A 25,749-nucleotide genomic window follows, 5' to 3' on the forward strand; every position below is an offset into this window, starting at 1 on the left:
CAGAGGGCCAAATAGACCAGACGGTTTCCTGGCCATTGCTCCTTCGACCGATCATGTATATACTATTCCTTGCTCGTCTCGTGCCAGAAAAGGACCATATCCTCGGCCGTTTGCGCGCCTCTGTACAGCTCTTTGTCCTTGAACAGTGAAATGAGGATCTCAACATGGGTTTCACGACCTGAATGAACCAAAATAGTCATGTGAAGTCAAAGGGAACATCGGCAATCCTTTGGCCCCATTACAGATTATTCTCTGCAAAATCGAATCTAGGGATACTGTTCGTGGGATGAAGACTGTCCACGACAACAACTAACTGCACCCCTGCAGGTGGTGAGATAACGCGTTCAAGATCCTGTATATTAATGACACCTTTGGTGCGGAAATCTGTTGGAAAGATAACTTCTTTAGCTTGCTCGCCACATTTCGTTGTTATACTATGGCCACAGTACTAAAACAATAGCTTATCGCCAGGTTAAGCGCCACTTCCCAACCAATGTGCTACCTAAAGGATATTTTTTCTTGTCGGTTAAGAAATTGGCTGGCGCTAGTAATCGGTCAAGGTAATAATATTCTAGTGGTCATAGCCATACTACAGAAGGACCTTCGATATAGACTTCACACTCTCTACACAGCCCGTAAGCCTTCCAGATTATCCCAAATAGTTAATACCCACCAACAACGCCCTTTTTCGACTTCGATCCGCGACTTTGAAGGCTAAGTCTTAATAAAACGGCGTCTACGACGTAGTAGACACGTTGTACCGATAAAAGTAGTCGTTGTTTTAAGATAATGTATCGGCTAGTAAGGACATCCTTATACGGGGCGCAAATAGCGCTTTTAAAGTCAGCGACGAATTAACAATAGATGGCCATAGAATACGGTATAAAGCACTTACGTACTGGGTCTACTAAAGGAGAACTTCCAATTTAGCACGGTATAGGCTCTAACTAATAGCTATTAGTTAATATTGAAATGCTATTACTATCTTATCGTTTTTGTCGTGATTCTACTAGATTGATAATACACTTATAACTATAAGAAGGGCCCTCTAGGTATATTGACTCCTCACGGTGTCTTCCAATCAGCCAACGTCGAAATAATTTAGGGAGTCCCGTCAAGGCGAGCAGTATAGTGGTAAGCAGGATATATACCTTGTAGAATCGTTAAATAGAGTACACCTCTTACTCTCTCTTAGCTTACCACGTAGCATAGTACTGTCGTAGCACTACTTTGCTAGCGTACAATAACACGAAAGACCACAAAGGCTATACAGGCACTAATAAGCGACCGGAACACTTCGAAAGAGAGCACGACCTCTACCGGCACTTTGCCACTTGGCAGGCTATTCAGGATATCTCGAAACGAGTGCTTTTTTCTTTATATACGCGCTAGATACTACCCCGCCTAAACACTTCAAATAAGATAGGAAATAAACACCGAGAAGGCGAATAGAAGCGACCCTATAATGCTATAGTCCCTAGAGCCTCTTACTTAGTTCTTCCCAAATAAATAATTAGAAAATACTCACCAGATAAAACTTGAAATAAATAGAGCGATTTAAACCAATGCTACGTAGACGGATAAGACCGCCATAGAGACTAATTTTATATTCCACTTAAGCGTGAAGAAAGGTATGATATAGCTAGAATAAAAAGTGTCGAGTATACCGGATACCTTAATGACCTGTACGGACCTTTAGAAATAGTCCTAGGACGAATAGAAGTCTTAACCAACGTCCACAAAATTGATAAGGAAAAGAGATATTCGGCTAAGGTAAATCGTCTCTTGGAGCAGCCGTTTCTTGACAACAGCGACAAGCGCAGCAGCAAGCGGTATCAAGGCGCAAGCATTGACTAAACAAGCATAGGGAGATATATACTTCCGTGGTTTCAAATTAATAACGGCTAACAGCCAGTAAAGTAAGGTTAAGACAAGGCTGTAGATACTGCATACGAACCCAAGTTCTACCATAATGTTAGAATAACCGGTGAGGGAAAGAACGAATCAGTGAAAGCTTAGAGGGAATAAGGCAACCAGGCAATAAGTGAATATGTAGGACAAAGGATCTTTATCTGCTAGGTATTTAAAGGAGTTGAAGCGCTCACCCTAGTCTCGTCTCCGAGGTGGCCTCCTACTTTCGCTATTTATTAAGGTTAGGGCCTACTAACTCCCGATACGTATATCTCCTTTGATCTCCCCTCTTACTTACGCGTCGTGGTGACAAAGGACGGCCTTATTATACGTATATTATAGCACTACAGTTCATGGGTAGGACTATCGAGTGAATAGCGTAACTAAGAAATTTAGTGGATGGTTCTAGGGGCCGTTCATCTCATTATACGTTCTAAGGTAAGAGTCGGAGGTCGCTTACGGCAAAATGAGAAGAGTTCTGGGCACGCGAAATACGCGCTAAAGGCCACCTTCTATAACGAAGATGCCGGAGATGCGGCCTCTCCGGTTGCATTAGTTCCGACGCTAGCTGAGAATAGCTCAACCACCCTCGCTAGGTGTATCTGTACTCGACTTACTTTTATCTACAACCGCAGTTGTAGACAAAAGTGGGTCCGACTTCCAATGCTCCTAGATTTCTATCCAGCCGGCGCTCAGTGACCGGACGCAACACAACATTTTCAAGCTAAGGAAGATAGGCGATATAGACATTAACCCGTTACCTAGCTATATTGTATAGTTTATCTCGGAGAGCAAGGTCAATAAGGCGCACGAATAGGCATCGAGGGGTCAACAACAGCTTTATAATATCTTAGATACAGAAAGAACGACGTTTAAATTCTCTATCGACTTTATTAATTACTTCGCCGAGGTTAATGTAGCAATCTACCTTAACTAGACAACTTCGCCGTATCCATTGTTTAACCCGCTCGTTCGATATCGACTCTACTACAGCTTTGCCGCCCAAGACGATAGAGCCAATAAGAAATTCCAGTCCGACATTCAACTAGTCTACGATATATACATCCGTCCGATAAAACGTAAATTTAATGAGGGATAGTATAACCAAGCATATTTACCTCTCTATTAAGTAGGACTGACCGGAACCAATAGACACAAGGATTCTCCTCCTCCTGCGGATAATATAGAACCTTCCTTAACTTGTACACAAAAGAAAAGGCGATATACCTTAATATAGTCCAATTATACCGAAATAAATGGCCCGACCACTAAAAGTACGAATGATTAAACTCCTATCTATCTAAGGGTAGTAGGCAAGGATTCCAACCTAGTTAAGGTGATACGCCGATAACTTGCCTCGCAATCGACTTACTAAACCCCTTATAGCCACGACGAGGATAAACCTAAAGACTACCAAACTCCTCATAGCTACGACAAGAATAAACCTAAAGACCCCGAAGTCTCGGGATCGAGTATACTAGGGCTAGGACAAGACCAGGTTAAGACAGATAACAAGTCGATAGACATTACTAATTCCGTGATTAAGAGCGTCCAGAAGGGGATAAAGGCGATCTTGGAGAGACAAGCGGTTACGGAAAAAAGGCGACAGAAAAAAAAGAAATCGTCGGGGTTAAACATTAAAGGTATTTACTCCAGTAAGGACTTAAAGCCGACGTTCCAAAGCTCGAGTATAGAATAGGTCACAAAGTTTAAAAATTCTAGGTCGGATACGAAAACTAGTCTTCAACGCCTCGCTAAGATCGAGAAAGATTTTATGGTAGGTAAGAAAATGATACGAAACCATAATGCTTAGAATTATTGGTATTATGCCGCGAGCTTCAGCTATACTCGTTGGCACTTTGGGAAGTGCTAAATATATTGAAGAGCGAAGGCAGTACGCGTGATCAACCGGACTTTTAGTCAGCTTTAGTCGAGTAATGGGCCCGCGGCGGTTATACTTCTTTGTGCTCTTGCCGGTATGCCGTATGATATATCTACGAAGAGAGAGAGAGAGAGAGAGACTGACCGATATAGAAAGGCGAAACACGCTAAGTAAAGCTAGTCGTATCTTCGACACTAGCTAGGACGAGGTTATCAGGCTTATTGTGAAAGGTTTGATCGGGGCATTGAAGGCGCCTCCTAAGGGATTTCAAATACCATTTCCGGTCGTTTGGGTCAGTTTCTTTTTGAAGATCGGGTATGTCTATTTAGTGTACCAGTGGTTGCGTTTTACTGAATGTGAACCATAGTTTACAGGACGCCTATACGGCGCTTAATATCGAGGCACTTGCCGAAATCAAGCTACAACCGATTTAGGAGGCCTGCCCGAATAGACAATTTAAGCTACGTCAAGGGTATAAATACGCTTCCTTGAAAGCACGATGGACGTCATTGTATACCAGCTTAGGACTGTTAGACTGCGAGCAGGAAAGCTCATGCTCGCCAGAGCCTAAGGTGGTTGAGGACGGTGACCGCTCATGCGGACTACAGACTACTTCTCAGGCTGTCCCTTCTCAGGCTGTCCCTTCTCAGGCTATCCCTTCTTAGGCTGTCCCTTCTCAGGTTGTCCCTTCTCAGGTTGTCCCTTCTCAGGCTGTCCCTTCTTAGGCTGTCCCTTCTCAGGCTGTCCCTTCTTAGGCTATCCCTTCTCAGGTTGTCCCTTCTTAGGCTGTCCCTTCTCAGGCTGTTCCTTCTTAGGTTGTCCCTTCTCAGGCTATCCCTTCTCAGGTTATCCCTTCTTAGGACGTTCCTTCCTCCCAGGAAATTCCCTCCGCCGAATTTTGGCTGAAAGGCTTTAAAGACAACGACATTAGAGAAATACACTTTAAAGACGCTTTCTTATCCTATCAATTGGATCTTTACTCGGCTCTTCCAAGTTCGCCTAATCGAATCGTTGACCCACTTCACCATTGAGCCAGATCGAGAACTTTAAGCAGCCTCGGCCAGTGTCTCCTCTAGGTTCTGCGCTCCTTCCAATTCCCGCTCAATCTTATAGGGTGTAAAGTTCCCCGTAACCTACCTAGCTCCGACAAAAAGACCCTCTTTCCCTCCCTCCAGCACGAGAATATCGCCTACTAAAAGGTCAAAAGGGTCAATAGTAGGAGGACGACGCGACTTTAAGATTGCAACTCAGGGTTCCTCACGCATTTTTGAGACGAGGATTTAAGTAGGTACTTACATCATTTCCGTTGATATTGGGGCCTTTACACTCTTACTAGTTTCCGGTGCCTTGGTTTCACTTAATGGCAAAAATTCCCTTTCGGTGGTAATCTTATCGTCGTTATCGTCGTCGTATTATATTGTTTCAGGATCGCGAAGAACTATTATCGCCACGACTTAGTTTACTTTAACGTAGAAGTGGTTCGTAAGGAAGCTCTATTTATTACGGTATATCCGGGAAAGTTTTTATCCCTTTTCCTTATAATAATTGAGAATGATGGGGTGCTCGTAGCCATCAGTAGTGATTAAGACCCACCGATGGGAATCTAACCTACATAGTCTCTTTTAAATAAATTGACTAAATTCTAAGATTATTCGTCACGTTCCTATGGGCTAGGGAGAGGGGGCAATCGCTAGTGCCCTTTTAGTTCTCGCTCTAGGATAAAATCTTCGGCGCGCAGTACGACCTACGAAGCGACCTCGCGAAACTTATCGCTAGTTTTAATGGTAAGCATATTAACTATACGCGGAGTTCGATAGAGAATCTAGATGTAAGATTGAATATATTTCGAAAGGAGCTGCTATATATAATATCCAACGAGCAACGTTTTAAAAGATGTCTTCTAATGTGGTATTGGATACTTCTATACGCCACGTAGAATGCTGTAATAAATTCGAAGATATAGTTCGAGATACGTAGGTTTCGAGGTAGAATTTGATACGTCATTATGTATATTGTAGTTACCTAAAGAAAAGATTAGGATTTCTCGGGCTCCAATCCACGGGTTCGTGTGATAGCGGCGACGAAAAGTTAGTGTTACTAACGAATTTAGGGCAAAATATCTTGCTACTATAAGAACAACTCGAGACTTTAACGCGCAAACAGAAGCCTCTACGTAAGCCCAAGAGGCCAGTTCAGGTAGCTTTCCTACAAGACACTGCCTTCACCCACGATCACATCATACCCCGAGAGAAGATCCCTTGATAGCTTCAGTCTCAACCATGATATATCCGTTAACCACCAGAATCAGCGCACCATACCACACAAACGCCACTCAAAGCCAAAGTAGGGTGGACACAATTAATAGCAGCCTCTCACCACAAAGAGGATCCGGGCCCTGACAGGGACGCTCTAGTTGACTCTGCCGTTGTTCGTACCTGAACGGTCGAGTTGATCCGAGAGAGCCGGTTCATCAAATTGCATAGTCGCAATATCGTCTGGAATTTCTTCTGGCTTGGGGAGCGTTGGATTGGGAGGTTGATTTTGAGGAAGACCGTTGGTCCCCGCTGGGTCGTGATGCGTCTCCTTTGGGGGTGACTTAGGTTCATTGCGAGGGTCCGATGCATTTTCTGATATGATGATATAGGTTAATAAGAGGAGAGGCGGGAGGGCTGGCTTGTCAAAGATTTGTGGCTGAGTTTATGTTAACACTGACTTTAGAATTGCTGACTGAAGAGGAGAGGAAGGACACTTGGCGAAGTCTCAAGATCATCCTGGAAGCAAGCATTCTTATACCTGGAGACGCGCATCGGAGTCTTCAGAGAAAAGACCTCCCTAATGTGATCATCTTCGATCAGGTTGATGGACATCTCAGCTCAAGCGCAACTGACCAACGATGCCCCTGGTCCTCTACCACGGAGACCGCATCGTGCTCGATTACGCCGACCGTGCATTTCTGACACTGCAGAAACATGTCAAAGAGAAATGGCAGACCATTATGCGACCTACATCGTCCGCTGAAGCCCAGACTGAGACACGACCGTCTGGATACTTTGATTGGGAGTGCTTGCTAACCCCTCTTGGAGACAAAGAGACATTAGTTCAAGATAGAATGTATAGCTTTTCGTCGCCATGTTGTTTTTGACGCCGTTGATGATAAGCTCTTTGAGGAAGGTGCAGCGGGCTTGCGGCCTGCTCCAATTCATTTCGAACCATTGCCTAAAGTCCCACCTCCCGAAAAGTCCACCTCCTGTAAAAGTTCACTTTCTGTAAAAGTCCACCTCCGTAAAAGTCCACCTCCTGTAAAAGTTCACCAAAAAGTCTACGTTCGTATTCTAGAGTCTCTCGAAGCCATTGATACTCCCAGGCGGGCTAAGACCAGCGGGGGTCTAGCTAGTTCTACTCTTTGCTGCCTGGCGGTCTTCCCGGTTCATAGTTGCCTCCCTGCTTTTGGTCCTCTCGCGATACTGTATACAACCGACAGCTCTTGAAGCCATTCAATTTAGTAAGGCCTACCCAAGTCAAAGCGTATCGCGAACAGTCACCTGACAATAATTGCTGCCCAAAATCTAACCCCACCATCCCCTCACGGCGCGAGAACTTTTTTGTCAGCTCTGTTCCGGAAGTCCTCAGACTGCCGTTTGTCTTCACGATTTTGGGAAAGCATTTGCTCAAACTCGCCAGTGGTCTACTTACAACTGGAGGTGTCGCAAATTCCCATCTCACGTCCGACTTGCACGCCATCAAGGGTTGTTCATCCTCGAGCGCAAAAACGACCATTGACTCTCCTAGCAAACTAATCTTACCCATGGTAAGTGTCATCATGAATAGAGACAACATTGCTAATGTTTTATCTAGCCGTCCAAGGACATCAATGATCAAGACCTCGATCCATCGACGATAAACTGGGAAGACAGCCATAAGACTCCTCACCGCATTTATGGAACTGGTCGATGGGTATATTGGCGTGATTGTAGGCAGGTGACACTGGCACGAGAAGTGGGAGGGGTGTTCGAACAAGTCAGAGAGATTGATAAAAAGACTGGGCGTGCGGTTCTTCCGGTGGGCTTGATCCTAAAATGCATGGGCGATGGTGGGAAAATGAAGGAGGAATGATGCAGCATGTCAGATCATTCATGTTTTAAAGAGCATATCTTTCACCTGGTATGCTTCAGCTTCTCCGAGGTTGATGTTGAGAATACCGTCCTGGTTGACATTGCCAGGTATTTGCATTGTTACAAATCTTGTGTTAAGAATTCCTTGATTTCTTTCCTCCTTTCGCGCGGGACTCACTTCGAGCATCTGGCCCAACGTCGGACCAAGTATTTCAACAATTCCTGCGTCTTGAGCACCTTGTGCAACGACTTCGTTCTTGATGAGAAGTTTCGTTCCGTTCGCCTGCTCGATATACCGAAAGTCACCCTCAGAATCCACTTGGGTACCAAAGAGTTTCAGAGCAAGAAATTCGACTTTGCTCGCTAAGATGGCTAGACTCATACAAACCATCCCAAGGGAATATGAATATGGAAATAACATCTCTATGTGGGCTCGTTCGCCACTCTTTCTGACCGCCGACACCATATAGGGGCGGAACAGGGTAGGTAAGTACCTCGCAGGAGGGTTTGAGACTGTCTGAAAATCTGATATCTCCCTCAATGTGGAAGTCGACTCAGCATTCGTCCCAGTAGTCAATGTGTTGTTGTTCACAACAGGGGGTATAGATGGCTGATGCGGCTCCAAATCTTGGACAACTGCGGTCGAGCTGAACTGAAATTCGCTAGTGTTCTGGGCATCCATTACTGAAGCCTGGATCACTGAAAACTTGTCAGGAGTTGTGCGACAAAGCCTTCCTGCGTACTTACCACTCACACCGCGTTGTTCCTTCAGCTTAGATATTGCGTTCAAGACGGTCGGATGAACTTGAGTTCGTTCGATCGCTCCTGCCACTTCTCGCAGAAGCTCCGGATTGAGGGTTTGGAGCGTATTCAGCGCCCAGGTGTCATCAGCATGCCCCTTGTAATGAGTCTCTTTTCGCTGGCCCGCAAGGAAGTGGGAAAGCCAAGCCTTGAATCCAACACCCAACAGGGTCTTTTGAATATGTCCAGACTCCAGACTGGGTACGTTTTTCAAGGCTTTCCACATTCCGTGAGGAGCATTTGTCCGTACCCATTCTGTAGTGAATTCTCTGGTGAGAATTGAAATGAGTCGCTGAACATCAGATTCCTGCATTTTCTTGGCGAGAGCATAGGGTGTAGAAGGGGATTTGCGAAGATGAGGTGAACTTTTTGTAAGGTGGACTTTTTGTAAGGTGGACTTTGAGTTGCTAGTCTCGGCTGGTGCCCGATGGGGGCAGCATGTCAGAAGATATTTCTCGACTTACCGACCTAGATTACAAAAAGCCTAATTCCCAAGCTCCAAAATCTTACCCGGCACTTAAGACCGCCACGGAACGCTTAGCTTATTGTTACAATCATAATTATAGGCGACAAGACACCACCGAGTACTGTATTCAGCGCTAACAGTGTTGCTGCCACTCTATCTCTGCCATTTTGCCTTGTGCTGCTTCCCATCTCTCACAACATCATGTGCACGTACGGCAAATCGATAGCTGAGCACTCTAACTGTACCCAGCCAGCACGACACCAGATCGAAACACGTCGTCGCAAAAGATGTGCGGCGAGTCCGAAACCAGGCCTCCGTGCGCCAAACCGACCCATGACCCAACTCTCGACACTCTCCCTTCCAACAAAGGAGGGCGGTGCACAGGTTGTCGAGATTCTGGCCAGCCGCTTCAAATCTACAAAATCATCTGGGTAGGCTATGGCGATCACTTCTCTAAATCGTGCTGAAGAACCATGGCAGGTGGATCTTCATGGCTAGGGCTTTCGATGTCGATTTCGGTGAGCACGGGCACGGGATGCGTTGTCACACCCCGCGCCGGCAACGCGAATTGGCTGTGGAAAAGACACCAGATGGGATAATCGAAATGTGTTGTCCGTTCCACAACTTCGACTGCACATTGATCATAGTTGGTCCTAACCGTTATATACTGGCAGTCGCCCCGGTCAGAGTAGTCGCGATCCATCCACTAGATCTCTAAAGAGCCTTTCAATCCTTTTAAAAATGTGCGAAATTGCCTGCACAACTTATCGCGCTTGCTCGAGGAGGCCTCGACACAACATACGCGGGGACTATCTTCGGTGTGCTGCAGCCAGGGCACGTCGCAATCAAGCACCCTGTGTCCCTCCCAGCGGTCAGCTCAGGGATTTGCCACTGAGTATTCAGCCTCAGGATACCAATGTGGCAGGAGATTGTCCTGTCTGCAAGAAAGTAACACCAGATAATTCATCGGATTGATGACGGTCAGTCCCCCAAAGAACCCGTCGGCAGCACTCACGGGCGTAATCGCATGCATTACCACGTTGTTGAAAGTGACTAACCATTAATCAGTAGGCGCGCCACTTCGAAGAGAATTCTGACAAACAATTTGGTATTCTTCTTCACCTTGAAAACCTCATAAGCCATTGTTTCAAGGTCGGCCGTGGGATTGGTCTTGCAATGCATGTCGAGGACAATGTGCATCGATGTTGATTCATTTGGAGCCATGAGATGGGAATAATAGTCGTCGCCAGGGTTTAGCCTGAATGTAGTGAAGAAGTCATGAATGATAGCTGCTTCTTCCAGCTCGTGATCCACACGGAATCGCAAAACAATTCGCCTGGGTTCGGTGCGCTGCATTTCTAGCCTCATAGTGACCAGTAAGAGAAATGTGTTTGTGGCAAGCAAAGCCAGAGCTATCGTACGGGAGTAGTGGAAAGCATATCTTCGAGTGGAATCAAAGTACAGGCTACCAGATGGCTGGGGAAAATGTCTTGGCAGGTCACTTTTTTGAACCCACAGAAATGACAGCAAGCTGTCAAGGCAAAAACGCTATATCATACGACGGGGAAGGGATCGTAACACCGTATTGATATCGTAGTTCTTATTGGCTCTTGCTCAAAATGGACTTTGCCCTTCATAGAAGAAACGGACCCGATAACGGTCTCCACTTTCTGGAGAAGAACATAAAAGAAAGTCCGAAGAGGAAGGCGTTTTTACAACTCACTATACTACACAGCAGTTTGCAGTAGCTGGCGAAGCCAAGAGTCTGAAGGCTCTAAGTGGTTTCCTGTGTGGGCCGCAGTTGGAAACTGATAAGTCTGGAGGGGCCTAGCCGGAGACCTTTTGAGCGGCACGTTAGGCTGTGCAAACCGCCCCATAACCGCCGCCAAGCTTTGCTGGATGTTTGAGCAATCACCGTGACGCACCTGTTCCCACTTGTTTTGGTCCACCTGCGCTTTGTCGCACAGTTTCTACTGGAACGTGATGTTCTTCATTCACAAGCCCAGACAAGCCCCTTCCTCGAAGCAACGCAGGCACACATCGATCTCATACGGAGAATTACAATACCTTGCAGCCGGCAGATCAGGAACGATTTATGCGATCGATGAGAAGAGAATCTTGAAACAATACCATGAATGTCGAGCGCCTGGCTTATGGACGTCTTGGGCCCCATCCAAACATCGCTAGATACTTGGGCAGTACGAAGGATGGTTCCATCATCCTCGAACGCGGGCAGGTCCTTCGGACGGTTTGCCAGAAAACCGGCGCTGCGCAGATTCCGTTGCAAAGAAAGCTTCGTTGGGTGAGGGACGCTGCCGAGGGAATCAAACATGCACACGGAAAGAACATAGTCCAGGCCGATTGCAGCTGTAATAACATGATCCTCACGAGGAGCGGTGACTTGAAGATCATCGATTTCGAAGGTTGCAGCATCGATGGCGCAGAGGCAGGCTCTCAGTATGAATGGTTCAGTTACCGACGGTCAACACCACTCGTAAGCTTTCAGACCGATATTTTCGCCTTTGGTTGTGCGACACTCATCCAGACTTGGAACCACAGCGATTGCAAACAATGTGAACATAGTTGTCCAAAATGCCGGCTCAGAGGATGCTCTGCCTAAATAATTTTTGAGGATTAAAGTTAATGGATGGTTGCTGACGACCTATCAGATGATAAATAGCGAGTCTTTGGGTACTACATCTATCTCATGCGTATCAGCTCCCAGCCAGGAACGATGTCGCAGAGCAAAGGTATCAGACAAAGCAGCGCGACTACACTGGAATTGTAGCAGTTCCAGTGATACTGAAATTAGTGTCCTGATTGCTCTCGTCAGGTTCATCAACGAGATCATCCTAAGTGGTGAATGCAGAGATGATGAAGCAGCATGGCGAGTTTGGACCATCTGACAACGATATTCTCAATTTGGTGAAAAGAACTATCGCAAAACTAATGGACAATGACTGGCATTGGAAACCTCCTCGGATCATGATGCCTTACAACATCCTCACTTATCCTTCTTCTCTGCATCCAAGCCAAATCCATCACGCTTTTCCGCAGTAAGTTGGCCAGGAAAGTTCATGGAATTGATGCTTGCTGTCCTGGCAATACGTTCGTTCCAATCTTCTGCCAATGTCGGCTGTGAAATACTATTCCTGTCGGTGGATCGATCTGTCCCTTGAGATCCTGGTTTTGAGGTTCCGTTTTGAGATCTCGGCTGTTTGTCTGACATGATGGTGGATGCTCAGGAAAGTTGGCTCGATTGGAAGGGTTGCTTGGAGCTGAGGATGGTTGCGGCTGGATCTATGATATTATGTGGTTGTCGAATCAAGGAAACGAATGGTAGAGACTTGGGCTCAAAAGGAGAAATCAGCTTGTCTTGTACTTGAAACCCTTCAAAGTCTGCATAAAGGACGCTTAGTATCGATTGTCTCCACACATCGACCAGAGCAGCCTTCATGGGACCCTGCGTCGAAGAGGTTGACCATCTTTTATTCATCTGTCAGCGCAGCGGCTGAGATGTACATCTCATTCCACCGGTCCTGGATTCTGTCAATTGACGGGTCCTTGTACCCTATCAGGCATCTGCATGGGCCAGGCTTTACATCAGTAGTCTTCACACACCCTTAGGGTTGGAGAGTATTTCAGACCGTCAAAACTGACCAACTGTGACCGACGTGGAAGGCTCTTCGCTTACAGGATACATAGGCACCCTGCCCTGGAGGCAAACGACAATCATCTGGGCATTGGGAAAACTAACTTAATAGCATTAGCCAGAGACGGCCCGATACTCCGCCAGCTAGCAGCATGGGTAGAGAGATGAATAACATGTACCTACATGCAGAAGTCCCTCCTTGGGCCACAATCTGGTTGTTGTCGGTCGGGGATGCAAGATCGTATTTCTGCAGATGTCAGCAAGTGTGTCGAACCTCCAAAGAATCGCGACGTGTCCTTTAGCCAGTTGAACAAATACAGCAACCACTAGCTAAAAAAGGTTTGATAATGAAAGAACCGCGAAGCAAGAAGGAGAAGGAGATTGACATAGTGCGATGATGTTGTCTAAGGTTATCGTTTGTGTACACGACGGCCACCAATGAAAAGAGGTTGCACCACTGCCAAGCACGGCAAAATTCTGCCAATATTCTGACGGATTGCTAACAAAGTCTTAACTCTTTCCTGACAAAATTTTGACAGAATTACGACACCGAGTAAGCGGCGCTGCCATGTCGCGCAGCAGTTCAATATCTATCATCGAGGCGATGCAGAAATTGCGGGACGCGGCCAAAGCAATTGAGCTACGTGAAGGTGTTAAACCTCACGAAGAACGCCGTGTTAAAGAAGCCTTGATATTGTTAGCGAACGATACTGCGCCTCAAGCCCTGGGCGCAAGAGCACAGTCAACTTATTTGGACTTTTTGAAGAAGGTTCAAAAAGTTGCGAGCCTGAGCATGGTTGTCCTTTGCGTTATTGGGCTGGGAAAATCAAGGATCGGATTTCTCAGAGAGAAGGTTCGCCTGGACCTACCTTACGAGATACTTGAAAGTATAGCCTCGTTGGACAGTGAGTGCCTTCGGAGACTTGTGAAAGAACTTCATGAGAAATGTAGGATTGCATTTGACACCTTTAGAAGATGATTCGGCTAAATTGCGCATAGATGATCACTCTTCTCTTCAGAAACATCAAGAAATCCAAGGCCGTGCAGACGAAGATCAGCTGCCTCAGAGTCAAGTAAATGTCGAGACACCAGGTTTCACTTCGACTGTGAAAGATTTTGCAACAGTTGCAACGACAGATGATCAATCAACGGACTCTGTCACTCTGGACCTGACGTTGCTGCATTTGATCCAATTTTTCCAAAATCACATTCCCAGTGATGTGAAATTGCGGATGATATGCCCTTTATATGGAATACCATTGCCCACCATTCAAATCAGATCCCAAGCTCCCACAGCGCTGGATGTCAAAGTCGAATTCGGTCTCAGATCCAGTGAGGCTTTGATTCGCCATGTTCTAATGACGAGAGAACCACCTCACTGAGGGACGACCAAATAACCTACACGTCTCATCCTTCCGCAGGACAATGAGAACGACTTTTGCTTCTTGTGAGGGCCCGGTCACGACATTCGTCACCGGGTCACTGTACACTCTGACTGCCCCCGCGGCGCTGTTCTTTTGGATGAGGACTGCACAGACCGATGTATCCGGGCTCTGGAAATTTTCACCTGCTTTCCAACTCTCGTCCAAAACAACCTCCTCATTTGCAGATATTGACGCCAGGCGCTTGACTACTTGAACGAGCTTATGGTCATCATCTTTTATGTTGTCGACATCTTCCACCCGTTCCTGCATGACAATGGAATGGCCTCTCAGCTAGAATGTGATGAGGTCCTGTAGTCGGGTACGGAGAGCTCTGCCCGTGTCGCTGTGGCGACGCGACCGACTCGTGCGTTCGCAATCGGCAAATCCGAACACGTTTCTTTGATTGGAAAATGTAGACTGCAAGCAGATTTAACACATTACTCATGTTCCAAATGACAAGACTGAACCTACGTTTTACGTGACAAACAAGGTAGGCTGTAGTATAGAAGTGCAATAAATTGATGATATGCCTACAAGTCGGGCAGTACTCTTCACAAATGTTTGCTGCAGGTGCAAATGGTCGCACGAAAAAAAGAGTCCAAGGCTGGCGTAGGCATCTAGAGGGGTAAACTAGCCCCGCACGCAGGATTTAAAATTCTGCGTTGGGCAGCTCACATGGTTCTTCAGAAGTGCGACTGCCTCCGTTTAGTGCCGAAGTACTGCACTCTATATCGGCATTCGGTAGCGACACCCGAGTTGAATTTGGAAAGACACCCGCGAGTGGAATGACGTCTTGGTGACCTTTCGAGGCCCCAGACTTTTCATTCGTCCCTGGCTTTGCAGTGCGGCCCGTCAGTAACCTGAAGATGAGATAGCGGTCCAAGAGACTTGATTGGATGGAACGGTCTTGGCAGAATTTTTGCCAGAAGGCTGTCAGAAATCTGTCAGAAATCTGTCAGACTCTTTTCCCCGGCAGCTTCTCAAAGTGGCAAAGGGTGCTCAATCGGGGCCGTCTTCACCCTTGATTATGCGAGTTTTTGAAATGGTCGATGGCTGCTGTACCTTTGGCTGGTGAATCGTCCATAGGCAACAAATCACTGCATGTGTGACAAGCAGAATATCCTATTCCGTAGACATGGATGTAGGCCAGTAAGCATGAGCCACATCACCTCCAAGTTGCGTCTAAAGCCCAGCCCTGGATTGTCATGGACGAAGAGTCCATTGCCGTGGTTCTTAATGGCTTGGTCGGCCGGCCTACACCGTATCATCCGCTCTGCAAATACTCGTCAGGATAGCTCAATCCCTCCAGACATTGTCACACTGGCACACTGCCAAGTTAAGTTCTTGCTGTAAAATGTCTCTTCTCTTCAACCCCGATAAAACAACCAGGAAAACCTTATTTGCGTTATGGAAACACGCACATGCAAAGGGTGCAGGTGAACCAGAAACGCTGTCGTTCTGGCAGCATCTACTCGCGAAGCATGAGTTCTCGGAAGAATACTGGATCATCGACGCTGAAATCAGGCCCGAGCCGGGAAGTCGTTCACGTGTCGACCGTGGCATCCGATATATGTCCGCTGATGATCAACTCCTGGTTCTCACCTTTATCGAAGCAAAGGGGGTGACTATGGAGAGCGCACGAAAGGAGTCTGAGAGACAGGCCTTGAACGCCTGTCAAGCATACCTCCAGAGCCATTCATGGCAGAAAGAGATTTATGCCATGACTATACTGGAGACGACAGCAAAGGTGTGGACATATCAGCAAGGCTCAAAAAGGCTCGAGCCTATGCACGATGATCATTACATCGAAGCGAATTCTTCGGAGGGCTCGCAACTTAGGAAATGTTTTGAGAGGATGAAGAAGTTTACCCATGCTCCGATTGCCGACGCTCCAAATCTCCATGTTGCAACTCAGCCAAACTTACCCCCAACAAGAGCAGCCGAGATTACAACCACTTCTTTTCCAGCTTCTGGCCCGAGCTACTCAAACCCGATTTTTCCACGGGACCAAGCACCCGGTTCCTACAAACAAACAGTTACCACTCCAACGTATGGAGATCTTTCGCTCAACAGGTCCTCCGGGGCCCAAACATCCGGGTCCTATAGACAGATCACTCATGGAGCAAAAGCGACTGAAAGCGGGAAGCATTGGCTGGACAGCTTTACTCACGTCACTGCGAAACAAGACAAGAGGGAAGGAAAGAATGGGATTCTTTACAAAGTGAGAGGAGGCTGGGGCGAAGCTAGTGACTGTCGCCAAGGTGAAAAGGACAGCAAGAAAGTGATCTTCTCCAGAGAAAAGAAGGTGTGGGCGTTCCAAGACGATATAATGCAGTACCGTGATATGTAGTAGGACTATTTCACCTGAGTATCCCAATTTGATCTCCATTCGGTCCACACCACCATACCAGCTTGCCCTCTCGGGGAAGATCATACCACTTATTGATGTCAAGTACCACATCTGATCGTTTTCGAAACTCAACGAACAAGGCTTTTTGAGTCATTCCATTCCGGACGACACAGTCTCGAATGTCCCACTTCTCTGAAAGATGCTTGTCGAATCGAACTTGCCCGAGCGCTTCCCTGTCGCCATTGGAATGTGTTAATAAAACGCCTGAGCAGTGGTTGACACTGGTATTATCACTACACACTTCAATCATCGTGTCTGGCTCGAGGTGAGATTTGCTAAAACACCATCCTTCTTCGGGACTACCAAGATCTGGGCAAGGAAGAGACTCTCCGGGAGAAATATTGAAAAGAGTTCGCTGGCAGGGATTCGAAGCTGATATCCCAATGTTGGACAACGCGGCAACGGAGTCGCTAGGAGCGAGATGGAACAAACTTTGAATGTAACCGTTGGAGATAGGGTGTAGAGCTTCGTATTGAAAGTAATCTTCATTCTGTGGTTGCGGTCCAAAAGAATAAGTTCGCTGAAGGCTGGTGGCGACCTAAAGTTTTATTAGTGACATATTCTGATAGGGATTCTAGACGATACCTGAATGACTGGATGATTTGTTGGAAAGCGTACACCTGGAATCCGACGAACCGCAACGGCGTGAATTTTTTCGCCCTGGTGCAAAGGAAAATACAAAAAGATCAGATTGCTTTCCGGGTATTTTCTCTTCAACCCGGAGGTGAATGACTTGAACGCTGTCTCTGATAGTGGTCTATGACAGAAAAGACCGATAGTTCGAGAACCTAGAACGGCGCCGGTGAGACCTGAAATGTCCCTCATGTCGTGGTATTCATATCGCGTGAAGCCAGACGGCGGGCGTTCGAAGAGCCAATAGGTGTTTGGTCCGGGTAATGACAGTGTATTCCATTCCATTACATCACTCAAAGTCCTCTTGGAAACGAGCATTCTAAGAAAACGGCCCTAAGAATTGTGAGCAACGGCATCAACTGAACCGGGGTGCACTAACGTCTGAAAAGACTTGAAACTTCACCTCATTTGTGCCGGCATTTCGCAGATCGATAGTATGATAGAATGTTGACTGTGATGCTACTCCGTCGGTTTCAGCTTCTTTTCTGGTGCCGTAAAGGTTCAAGATGGCAAAGTGGTCCCGGCGTATCAACAGCTGATCTCTAAGGGGTATTGATTTCCTCCATCGGGGCGGTGGATTTGTATGAATACCGGCGAGATAGTCACGTCCCTCATACTTGCTAAATGTTAAGTACAGGATCATGCCGATTCTGAGGGAGTTGGTTTCGGTCCAACTGGGCTTGGGGAACATAGCGTACTGCGCGACGGCTGATATCGCATATGTGAGAGAGACAAGCTCTGGAAACTGATCAAGGTAGGAGTAAATCTCCTTGACAATCTCAGGTGGGAGCTTCCCAAATGGACAAATAAACAACTTTTGAAGCTTTGCGGTGAAAAGGTTCGATGCTTCTCCCTCTGAACGTACTAGAGGCCGAGCCGAAATCGCAGCTCTGCATAGGTCGCGAAAGGAGACCTTGCCACCCTTGAAGACAAGGGGACAATACTGCTTCAATACAGCTGTACATCGCGTATGAATAAAGAATGTTCTGGTTCCGATTTTGTAGCATCTTAGGCAATACATCTGTCCTTTGTGTTTTTTAACTTCGCGAGGTTAGAAAGCTTTTGTCAACACGGATATTCAAACTTACGTGCATAGTCATCCGACTCAGCGAATGAGCAGAACAGACAGGCATCTTCTCCTCTTCGGCAGCCACAGATTGTAGCACGAGGCATGAGAGCAAGCGCTTTGAGGTTTCAAACCATAATAACTGATGAAAAGGAACGAATGTTGACCAGCCCCGGACACCTTGGTTTTAGGTATTCATGTCCAGGAAGGTGTGCCGAGGGCCATATCACGTGAGTTTCAGCTGCAGCCAGCACGAGCCAGCTGCCTGCGAGCATGTATTCTAATTAATTACTCCGTACTGAGTACACGAATCTTCGACAGCAGTGAACACACGTCTATCGGGCTGTCGATCCTGCCCTTTGCTCTTGTGCGCCACGCCCTCACTTGTTACGTAGTAATGCGCCTGAGCAGCGGTGTCCGCACCCGTTATGCAGGCCTGTGTAGATTTGACTTAATCAGAGTCGACCTCCCCTATAGCTGCAGTTGTTGGGTGAGCGAATCGCCATCATGCTATCCGCTCCAGATCGGTCTTGATATCAACATAGAAGTTAGTGGTTTACATGTGTCAACCGGAGATATATGTTTAAGTGTGGTTTCCACATTCGCTCCGAGGAGAGCTGCTTTAAATGCATTCACGAATCCGTATGGTACTCTTCCTGCTCGGGGCTTTTTGTTCTTCGGAATACAAATGCTAACAATAACCGAGAGGGTTCCCTAAGTAGCCAGGCACTACTCAAGCATGGCCGGCACGGTGGCATCACGATATCGCATTGACAGTGAACCCTTGTTACTAAAGTTCCATTTGTGTTCATGAAGGAAGGTATTCTTATAGTCTCCAGATTTCGATAATTCAAGACTGAGAACTACGTTCGTTCTTATCAAACTCGGTGGAAATCCACCTCGCAAAATCATCACAGGGAGCCCTATATATGTAGTCGAAGCCGAAAGGAAGTTCCGGTGGTGGCTCTATGTTAATCCACAGAAGTTTGGCGAAGTGGCCGAATTTGTGAATCAATCTTGTGACAGAAGGAATCTGCAAGCTAGTTCCTACCACGAGAACAAGATCTGGTCTTGATTTGATATCCTCTTGCTCGGCATTACCGATAGCAAAATCGTCTCTGACACTTTCGTCGTAAAGTGTAAAACGGGGCCTCAGCCCATGTTTACGGGTCTGCCTACTGCACCGCGGGCATAAAGGCATGGACGGTCCTACAAATAAAGCCCTATCAAGATTACTGATCCTGTGGCACTTCGTACATTCCATTTTACTGATAGTACCGTGAAGCTGAATTGTTTTCGGCCAAGGGCCATGTAAAGGAAGCGGCCTTTCAGTGGTTAGATTAGGTATTGAGACGTCCAAATCATCGATGTTCATCGTAAAGAGACGTTGGAGTTTGCCTTTGGCCGCAATTCGATCCAAGAAATGATGAAATGGGGTAGGTCGTGCAGCATCAACAAGTTCTATGAAGTTACGAACAAAGCTGTGCAGTGCTGCTGTGGTGCTTTCATGCTCGTAGACGGACGCGGAAAGGATCTCCTTGCCTGAGCCTTCGGCAAGGCCATGTTCCATCTCAAGCCGTACAAAGAGTCCCTGAGCAGAACGGAAATCCGGAACTGGTGTAATGTTAGTGTTCAGGATTTTGACAAATAGGGCTTGTGCTTACTTCCTGCAGATGTTGAGATACCTGCACCTGCGACACAGACAATCCGTTGTGATTCTCGTAACGTCGCAGCTAACTCCTCCAGCGAAGGCCGACCGGGACCTCTTGTCCTAGAAAGTTCCACACTCGCCTGCGGACCATTTACCGTGGTATGGTCATTCAATCTTGGTTGGAGACACACGTTCAATCTATGCGCCGGATTATCCGGGCTTGCATTGACTGATTTTGACGGTGTATGCTCAGTACGATCGCCCTCTCTTAACCTAAAGACAATATGGCCCAGGCGTAATCTTTCATGCCTGTGAGCAATGGCCTCTCCGATGAAAACCCTCGTGCCACCTTCCGAGTCACATGTTTCACAGATATAATGTGGTGTTTTCTTGTGACGTACAAGATTCTTGCGCTCCTGAGTAGGGCATCGTGAACACCAACAAGGCTTGGGTTTGTTTCGACAGATTGAAGGGGTCGGCGGACGTGTAAGGGGTTGGGTGGTAAAAGGATGGCGATGTTGCCATTGCAAGGTTCGAGGGGCTACCGCTTGACACCCCAGGCATTTGTAGTGAGGCAGATTGTCGTGTTTTTCCCGGCGGCGTGTAGACTTTAGGCAGTTAGGATACAAGCATGGTCTTCTCACCATAGGTGTAAATCCTAGATAGAGGTGGCAGATGAAGATAGGTGGTGGCAGATGAAGATAGGTGGTGGCAGATGAAGATAGGTGGTGGCAGATGAGGAGAGGTGGCAGATGAGGAAGAGGTGGCAGATGAAGATAGGTGGCAGATGAGGAAGAGGTGGCAGATGAGGAGAGAGAGGGTGGTAGATGAGGAGAGGGTGGCAGATGAGGAGAGGGTGGCAGATGAGGAGAAGCCTCAATAGTACAGTACCTAAGCGGGATCTAATTAGCTCTGCCACTCCAACACCCGCTCACGTCAACACCCTTCAATTTCTAATTGCAATCGCCTACACCACTTTTCCGTAGGCTATTTCGTTAAGATAAGTGTTGTGATTGTCTAGCCTGACAGATCTCAAAGTGCCACATAAGCCGGTGTAGCCGGAGATTCCGGGGACGTAGCTGGCCAGAACTTCGATACATTCGAGCTCATGGCAGCGATACAGTAACAGATCGTTTCCAGCAGTTGTTGTAGGGTGGCAGGAGACGCGGAGAAGCTTAATGGCATGGCGGAGTTGGATTCAAATGCGGGCACATTGTTCACCCCTTAGAGGCATAGCCATGACCTGTCCACGCCTGCATTCTGGCCATCCGCGAGGTGGGGCCTTTTGAAGCGTTGGCTGGACAAAAGTGCATATGTTCTTTGGCTGCCTGACCGTGTATCTCCTTCCTCTCTTACAAAATACTGCATCTCGAATAACCTATCAATCCGGAATACCGGGACAGTGCTCAAGGTGTGTAAGGCGGTGGAGGCTCGAGGTTTTCGAGGAGGTGGAAAGACTGGCAAATCGCCACCCCGTACCTCATCAAGCCCCAAATATCCCATCTTTGGCACTTAATCATTAGAGGCAGGTTCTGAAAAGCGGCGGCCTCGTTAGAGCCGGTTAATGACCTCTGCTGGTTCCACGGTGTCATCCGAAGTCCAATGGCAAAATTCCTTTCTGCCTCGATACGAGCGAGAAGACTTTCCGTGAGGTCAAGAGCCTGACTGATATCCATTTGAGCGAATGATACTGTTTCGAGAGAGGTAGCAGCACAGACTGCGTTATGTTCTCTTGCGGTCCTGTTTCCATAGAATTAGTTACTGTATTCACAGAGACATCGGTGCAGGGAACCTACAGCCGGAGTTCCTTTATAGCGATGGCGATGGCCGAAGCGTAGAACTCTGTCAACAGAGTCCATTCCCTCATGGTCAGACCTCGTTCGCTGGCGACTGCTCGAGACAGAGAGTCGGGCAAACGGGATTCAAAACGGTCGTCTGGCTCTGAAAGAAGCCCACTCAAACTTCCATACACTGTGTGACAGGTCGCAGTCAAGACACGCAGACGCCAAGAACAACGGGAATTCAGCGAGATAGACAAAACAGTGAGCGTGAAAGAGAGCCGTAAGAGTGCGTCGACAAGGTCAGTAGCCTCAGCGTCTCGATTCAGAATATGAGACAGCGTTTCCACATATTGACGTGCCCCTAGGGTGTCTCTCCATACCGTACAATGCCGTTCCATCTCGTCCTTTGGGAGATCAGCACATTCATCTAGAAGGAAAATAGAGAACACTTTCCAATGTGAGCGTTTACGCTGGGACTGAAACTGCATCTCATATGAGACCTCACCATCAAATAAGCTTCGACAGACGGAACAGCATCTAGCCGCCGACCGGGTCGGGACCGGTGTGATGGCCAGGAATTGTCCCTCATCTCTTCAGTTTGAGCCAATAAAAGCCGTGTTCAGTTCAATCCTTGCATCCTGCCCAGTGACAACAAGTGGAGCAATGTTTTGAACGAAGGCAGCATGAAAAAGGTGTCCTTTTTGGGGCCCAGGTTGATGTACATCAGTCGTTACGAATCGGACGTCCGTCAGAAACATTTGGCGCTTCCGGCTCGGTCCATTATTACTGCCGTGCGGACTCCTGCGTTGCAACAGAAGGGAGGCTGACGTTTGACAGTTGAATCTTGTTTCATGCCTTACAAGATGATGTATTCCAGTGTACTTCTGGATAAATGCACACAAACCGGCCTTGCGTAATCCGGTGACCGTGACAGCGGAGGTAGTATATATACTTTGACCGGCCTGCTTGTTGAACCGTACGGCATCATAGAACAACGTCTTTCGAGACTCGCTGTTTCCCAGGAAAATTGCCGTGCGGAGGCCAGGGAAGGTGCACATGCTTCAAGGATCGTGCTTCGGGTACAGCCGCGTGGTAGTGTCGACCCTCCAAGACGGTTCGACAACGCTCAAACCACCAAAATGAATTTGAGGAAGTCCCTTAAGACCGTCGATAGAGACCTTGAACTTGCATAGACTGGGTTCCCCAGAGAATGTCTCCTAAAAGGGAGAATGGGCTGGTGCCATGTGGAGACTTCCCGGGCGTCATTGTCGGAGAGTTGAATGCAGATGTGTCATAAGACCGTGACCCGTCTCTGTCCCCTTGCATAGAAGCATGACCAGACCATTGAGGATTGTCGACCTCCATCGCATCAGAAGAGTGAAGGAATTTACCTAGGGCTGCAGTGGCCCTCGCGATAGGAGCTGGCACCTCGGACGGAACAGTGTCGGAGTTGAGATTCGTCATGACTGTCAAAAGGTCATTGAGCAGAGTATGGACACGTTGGTTCTTCGCGTGCTCCTTTATGATGCCCAAAAGGAGGGCGGAGCTTAAGGCCCTTTGCGTCGCGATCCAGGACGTTCTCGTTGTTGAGGACACATTTTGGAGGCCTAAATAAGCGTGTACGGTACTGGCCAGGCTATCGACGCATGCATCTCGGAGATGAGCCAGTGCTGTGTCGGTTTGGTTCCGGAGAGTGGCGCGGTGCAGGTCGAACATAACGTAGGAAAGATGCAGTGATAGATTCCAGTGCTCGAGTTGGTCTCTCATACTTTTGGATGCGGACACATCGGTGAGGTGCGGCGCTGCTTGGCCCAAGATGGCCGTCAGCCTGTCTCGGTGCTTGAGAATAAGTGAAACTTCCTGGCTTGCGCTGACGGAGACTGAACGATCGCGGACAATGTCAAGAATGGCTGCGCAAAGTCTCTTCATGCAGTTGATATAGGACAGTTTATCCGAATCGTGCATAGAAACATGATGCGGCCGCGTCGTAGCGATTGTGGAAGTTGCCGGGGATCGGTCGAACAGGATAGAGAGCAGACTATCCTGCCACACAATCTGCCACCTGCGAGTAGTTAGTGGAGGGCACCGAACACTTGCTTACGACTAGTTTTGACGTACCATATCTCTTCTCGGAAACGTCCCTCGTCCGGCGATGCGGAGAACTCTGCCGGTTCATGCAAACCAATGGTCTGAGCCAATCTGGTGGTAAGCCCTAAAGATCGTCAAAACTCTACATTGGCAAAATATCTACGGTGGTGGTAAAGGTACCAAGCAATGACCAGGCCACGCCGGCATTCATGCTGTTGGCGATGACATTCCCCACCACCAACAGGGACTGAATGTCCACGGGCGTTGGCCTTGACAGATGATTGCTTATTCGCAAACACTCATAGGCACAGCACACTTTAAGAATTTGATCAGCACACCATAAGCACTCGGAAGGGCTGGGCGCGAAGTTTACCGTAGACCTGTGCAGTCAGTTGACGTTCCTTTCGTGGAAGAGATGAGCACTGGCAACCCGAGGCTAGACATGCAAAGAGGAGGCTGAGCCAATGGACGGTTTGGCCGTATATGTCTGAATACTGATCAACATAGGCATGGACCTGCGAAGGACGGCTTGACCGCGTAACGAGGAACCTGGACATTTCAGCCTCAAATTGGTCGATATTGACCACTGCAGGATACAGGACGTTAGCATTATCGCGATAATGTCGCAGATGCTGGAAGCAATCGGCATCTGAGGGTATCAATTTGCAAACTTCCTTTAACCGCGAAGACGTATCGGTCAAGCCCCAGAGGTCGGTGAAAGGGTAGGTCGCAGACTCATTGTCGAGGCCAAACAAAGGCAAAACACTATAGCCAACGACGTTTTGCATGGCCTCTCCATCGTTCCCATTGCCCAGAGCCAGGGCCATGGCGGGGACGGAATCACATCCCAGGTACACTGAGCCGTCTGCCACCAGACCACTCTTGGCCGGAAACGCAGGTACCACTGTCGTATTCGCTTCTCTTGTACCCTGGCTAGAGGAATTCCCCTGTCTGACAGATGGTGCGGTTTCGGCCGGCGACGTACCATGGCCGGCTACTTCATTCTTGATGTCTCGGAGGAAAACCTCGACAGTCTGCAGTTTTGACCAAAGCTGCTTCCAGTCTGGGCCGGCGCGATACGCACCATGACTGGAACTGGAAATAGGAGGATTGGAAAGAGGCTCAGTCTCGGTCGTCTCTTGGGGAGGTTGTTGGTAGGAACAAAGATCTACGTGGTTTCGATCGATGCAGCGTTGACAGGGCGTTTCGTAATTACATTTGACTTTGCGCTGCCGGCAAGGGTAGCACGCTCGTCGCTCGCGAGCCTTGCGTTTCCGGCGTAGAATCTGATTGACTTGCGCCGGCGAAACGTAGCCCTCGTCTCCATCAGGCTGATGCCTAGCGTCCATCGCTGTAAGGTTTGATGAAAGAAAGTGGACTGATGGTAGAGTGAAAGAGACACCGTCAAGTGGTGTGAAGGCACAATTGGGCACAATTCTCCGCAAACCACAAGCCGACATTACCTCATGGCTCGGAGATATCGCGTATCTCGGCGTAATGTCGCTTACTGATTAGAGTCGCTGAAAACTCTTTCTGCAACAAAGGGACCGTCTAGGATTGGTAGCTCATAATACCGTTGTTCCCGAAACCGCCCTACCCTTTTGCAGTGCAACTTTCACGCCAGAAGCTAAGAAAATAAGTGGGCCGTGCTTGCTGATTCTGAGGTAAACCTATCTAATCCAACCACGAATCACCGACAGGCAGTTTTTGATACCGTACAAATCATACCGTACGGTCCCTGTAGTGATCAAAATCGTTGTGGAGGATCACCCGCATACACGTGACCTGAACCTTGGCGTGCGCAGCAGACACGATCACGGTCTAGAAACGACTGCACTTGTGGCGGCGAGGTCCTTGCATGGTCACGAGAAT

General features: G+C 47.8%; 8 protein-coding genes across 9 annotated transcripts; 3 read left to right on the top strand and 5 right to left on the bottom strand.

Annotated features, from left to right (window-relative positions):
* Window positions 1-7,924: 7,924 nt before the first annotated feature.
* Window positions 7,925-9,034, bottom strand: PV05_09908 (uncharacterized protein; the record flags this gene model as incomplete). The annotated part of the gene is made up of 2 exons (XM_013456290.1): window positions 8,653-9,034; window positions 7,925-8,604 (listed from the first exon to the last, which is right to left on the bottom strand). Exons 1-2 carry the CDS (start codon window positions 9,017-9,019, stop codon window positions 7,925-7,927), a joined length of 1,047 nt encoding a protein of 348 aa, XP_013311744.1. The 5' UTR covers window positions 9,020-9,034.
* Window positions 9,035-9,790: 756 nt separating this feature from the next.
* Window positions 9,791-10,610, bottom strand: PV05_09909 (uncharacterized protein). Its single transcript, XM_013456291.1, has 2 exons — window positions 10,275-10,610; window positions 9,791-10,225 (listed from the first exon to the last, which is right to left on the bottom strand). Exons 1-2 carry the CDS (start codon window positions 10,538-10,540, stop codon window positions 10,078-10,080), a joined length of 414 nt encoding a protein of 137 aa, XP_013311745.1. The 5' UTR covers window positions 10,541-10,610; the 3' UTR covers window positions 9,791-10,077.
* A 522-nt stretch (window positions 10,611-11,132) lies between these two features.
* Window positions 11,133-12,597, top strand: PV05_09910 (uncharacterized protein). Its single transcript, XM_013456292.1, has one exon. The coding sequence runs from the start codon at window positions 11,304-11,306 to the stop codon at window positions 11,790-11,792; it is 489 nt and encodes a 162-aa protein (XP_013311746.1). The 5' UTR covers window positions 11,133-11,303; the 3' UTR covers window positions 11,793-12,597.
* A 772-nt stretch (window positions 12,598-13,369) lies between these two features.
* PV05_09911 lies at window positions 13,370-14,705 on the top strand. 2 transcript variants are annotated; one of them, XM_013456294.1, is made up of 2 exons: window positions 13,370-13,771; window positions 13,824-14,705. In XM_013456294.1, exons 1-2 carry the CDS (start codon window positions 13,393-13,395, stop codon window positions 14,204-14,206), a joined length of 762 nt encoding a protein of 253 aa, XP_013311748.1. In that variant the 5' UTR covers window positions 13,370-13,392; the 3' UTR covers window positions 14,207-14,705. The 2 variants fall into 2 exon arrangements, with proteins under 2 accessions (XP_013311748.1, XP_013311747.1); XM_013456293.1 differs by having other exon boundaries at window positions 13,370-14,705.
* A 686-nt stretch (window positions 14,706-15,391) lies between these two features.
* Window positions 15,392-16,647, top strand: PV05_09912 (uncharacterized protein). The gene has a single exon (XM_013456295.1). The coding sequence runs from the start codon at window positions 15,603-15,605 to the stop codon at window positions 16,596-16,598; it is 996 nt and encodes a 331-aa protein (XP_013311749.1). The 5' UTR covers window positions 15,392-15,602; the 3' UTR covers window positions 16,599-16,647.
* Window positions 16,558-18,494, bottom strand: PV05_09913 (uncharacterized protein). The gene is made up of 4 exons (XM_013456296.1): window positions 18,380-18,494; window positions 17,671-18,332; window positions 17,244-17,624; window positions 16,558-17,196 (listed from the first exon to the last, which is right to left on the bottom strand). The coding sequence occupies exons 1-4, from the start codon at window positions 18,462-18,464 to the stop codon at window positions 16,609-16,611; spliced, it is 1,716 nt and encodes a 571-aa protein (XP_013311750.1). The 5' UTR covers window positions 18,465-18,494; the 3' UTR covers window positions 16,558-16,608.
* A 684-nt stretch (window positions 18,495-19,178) lies between these two features.
* Window positions 19,179-20,696, bottom strand: PV05_09914 (uncharacterized protein). The gene is made up of 2 exons (XM_013456297.1): window positions 20,022-20,696; window positions 19,179-19,971 (listed from the first exon to the last, which is right to left on the bottom strand). The coding sequence occupies exons 1-2, from the start codon at window positions 20,653-20,655 to the stop codon at window positions 19,208-19,210; spliced, it is 1,398 nt and encodes a 465-aa protein (XP_013311751.1). The 5' UTR covers window positions 20,656-20,696; the 3' UTR covers window positions 19,179-19,207.
* Window positions 20,697-20,878: 182 nt separating this feature from the next.
* On the bottom strand, window positions 20,879-25,226 carry PV05_09915 (uncharacterized protein; the record flags this gene model as incomplete). Its single annotated transcript, XM_013456298.1, has 5 exons — window positions 20,879-21,748; window positions 21,805-23,851; window positions 23,908-24,001; window positions 24,058-24,192; window positions 24,251-25,226. The coding sequence occupies 4 exons, from the start codon at window positions 25,224-25,226 to the stop codon at window positions 22,948-22,950; spliced, it is 2,109 nt and encodes a 702-aa protein (XP_013311752.1). The 3' UTR covers window positions 20,879-21,748; window positions 21,805-22,947.
* Between the last annotated feature and the right edge of the window lie 523 nt (window positions 25,227-25,749).

Source organism: Exophiala xenobiotica, assembly GCF_000835505.1.
Source record: "Exophiala xenobiotica strain CBS 118157 unplaced genomic scaffold supercont1.6, whole genome shotgun sequence".
NCBI lineage: Eukaryota > Fungi > Ascomycota > Eurotiomycetes > Chaetothyriales > Herpotrichiellaceae > Exophiala > Exophiala xenobiotica.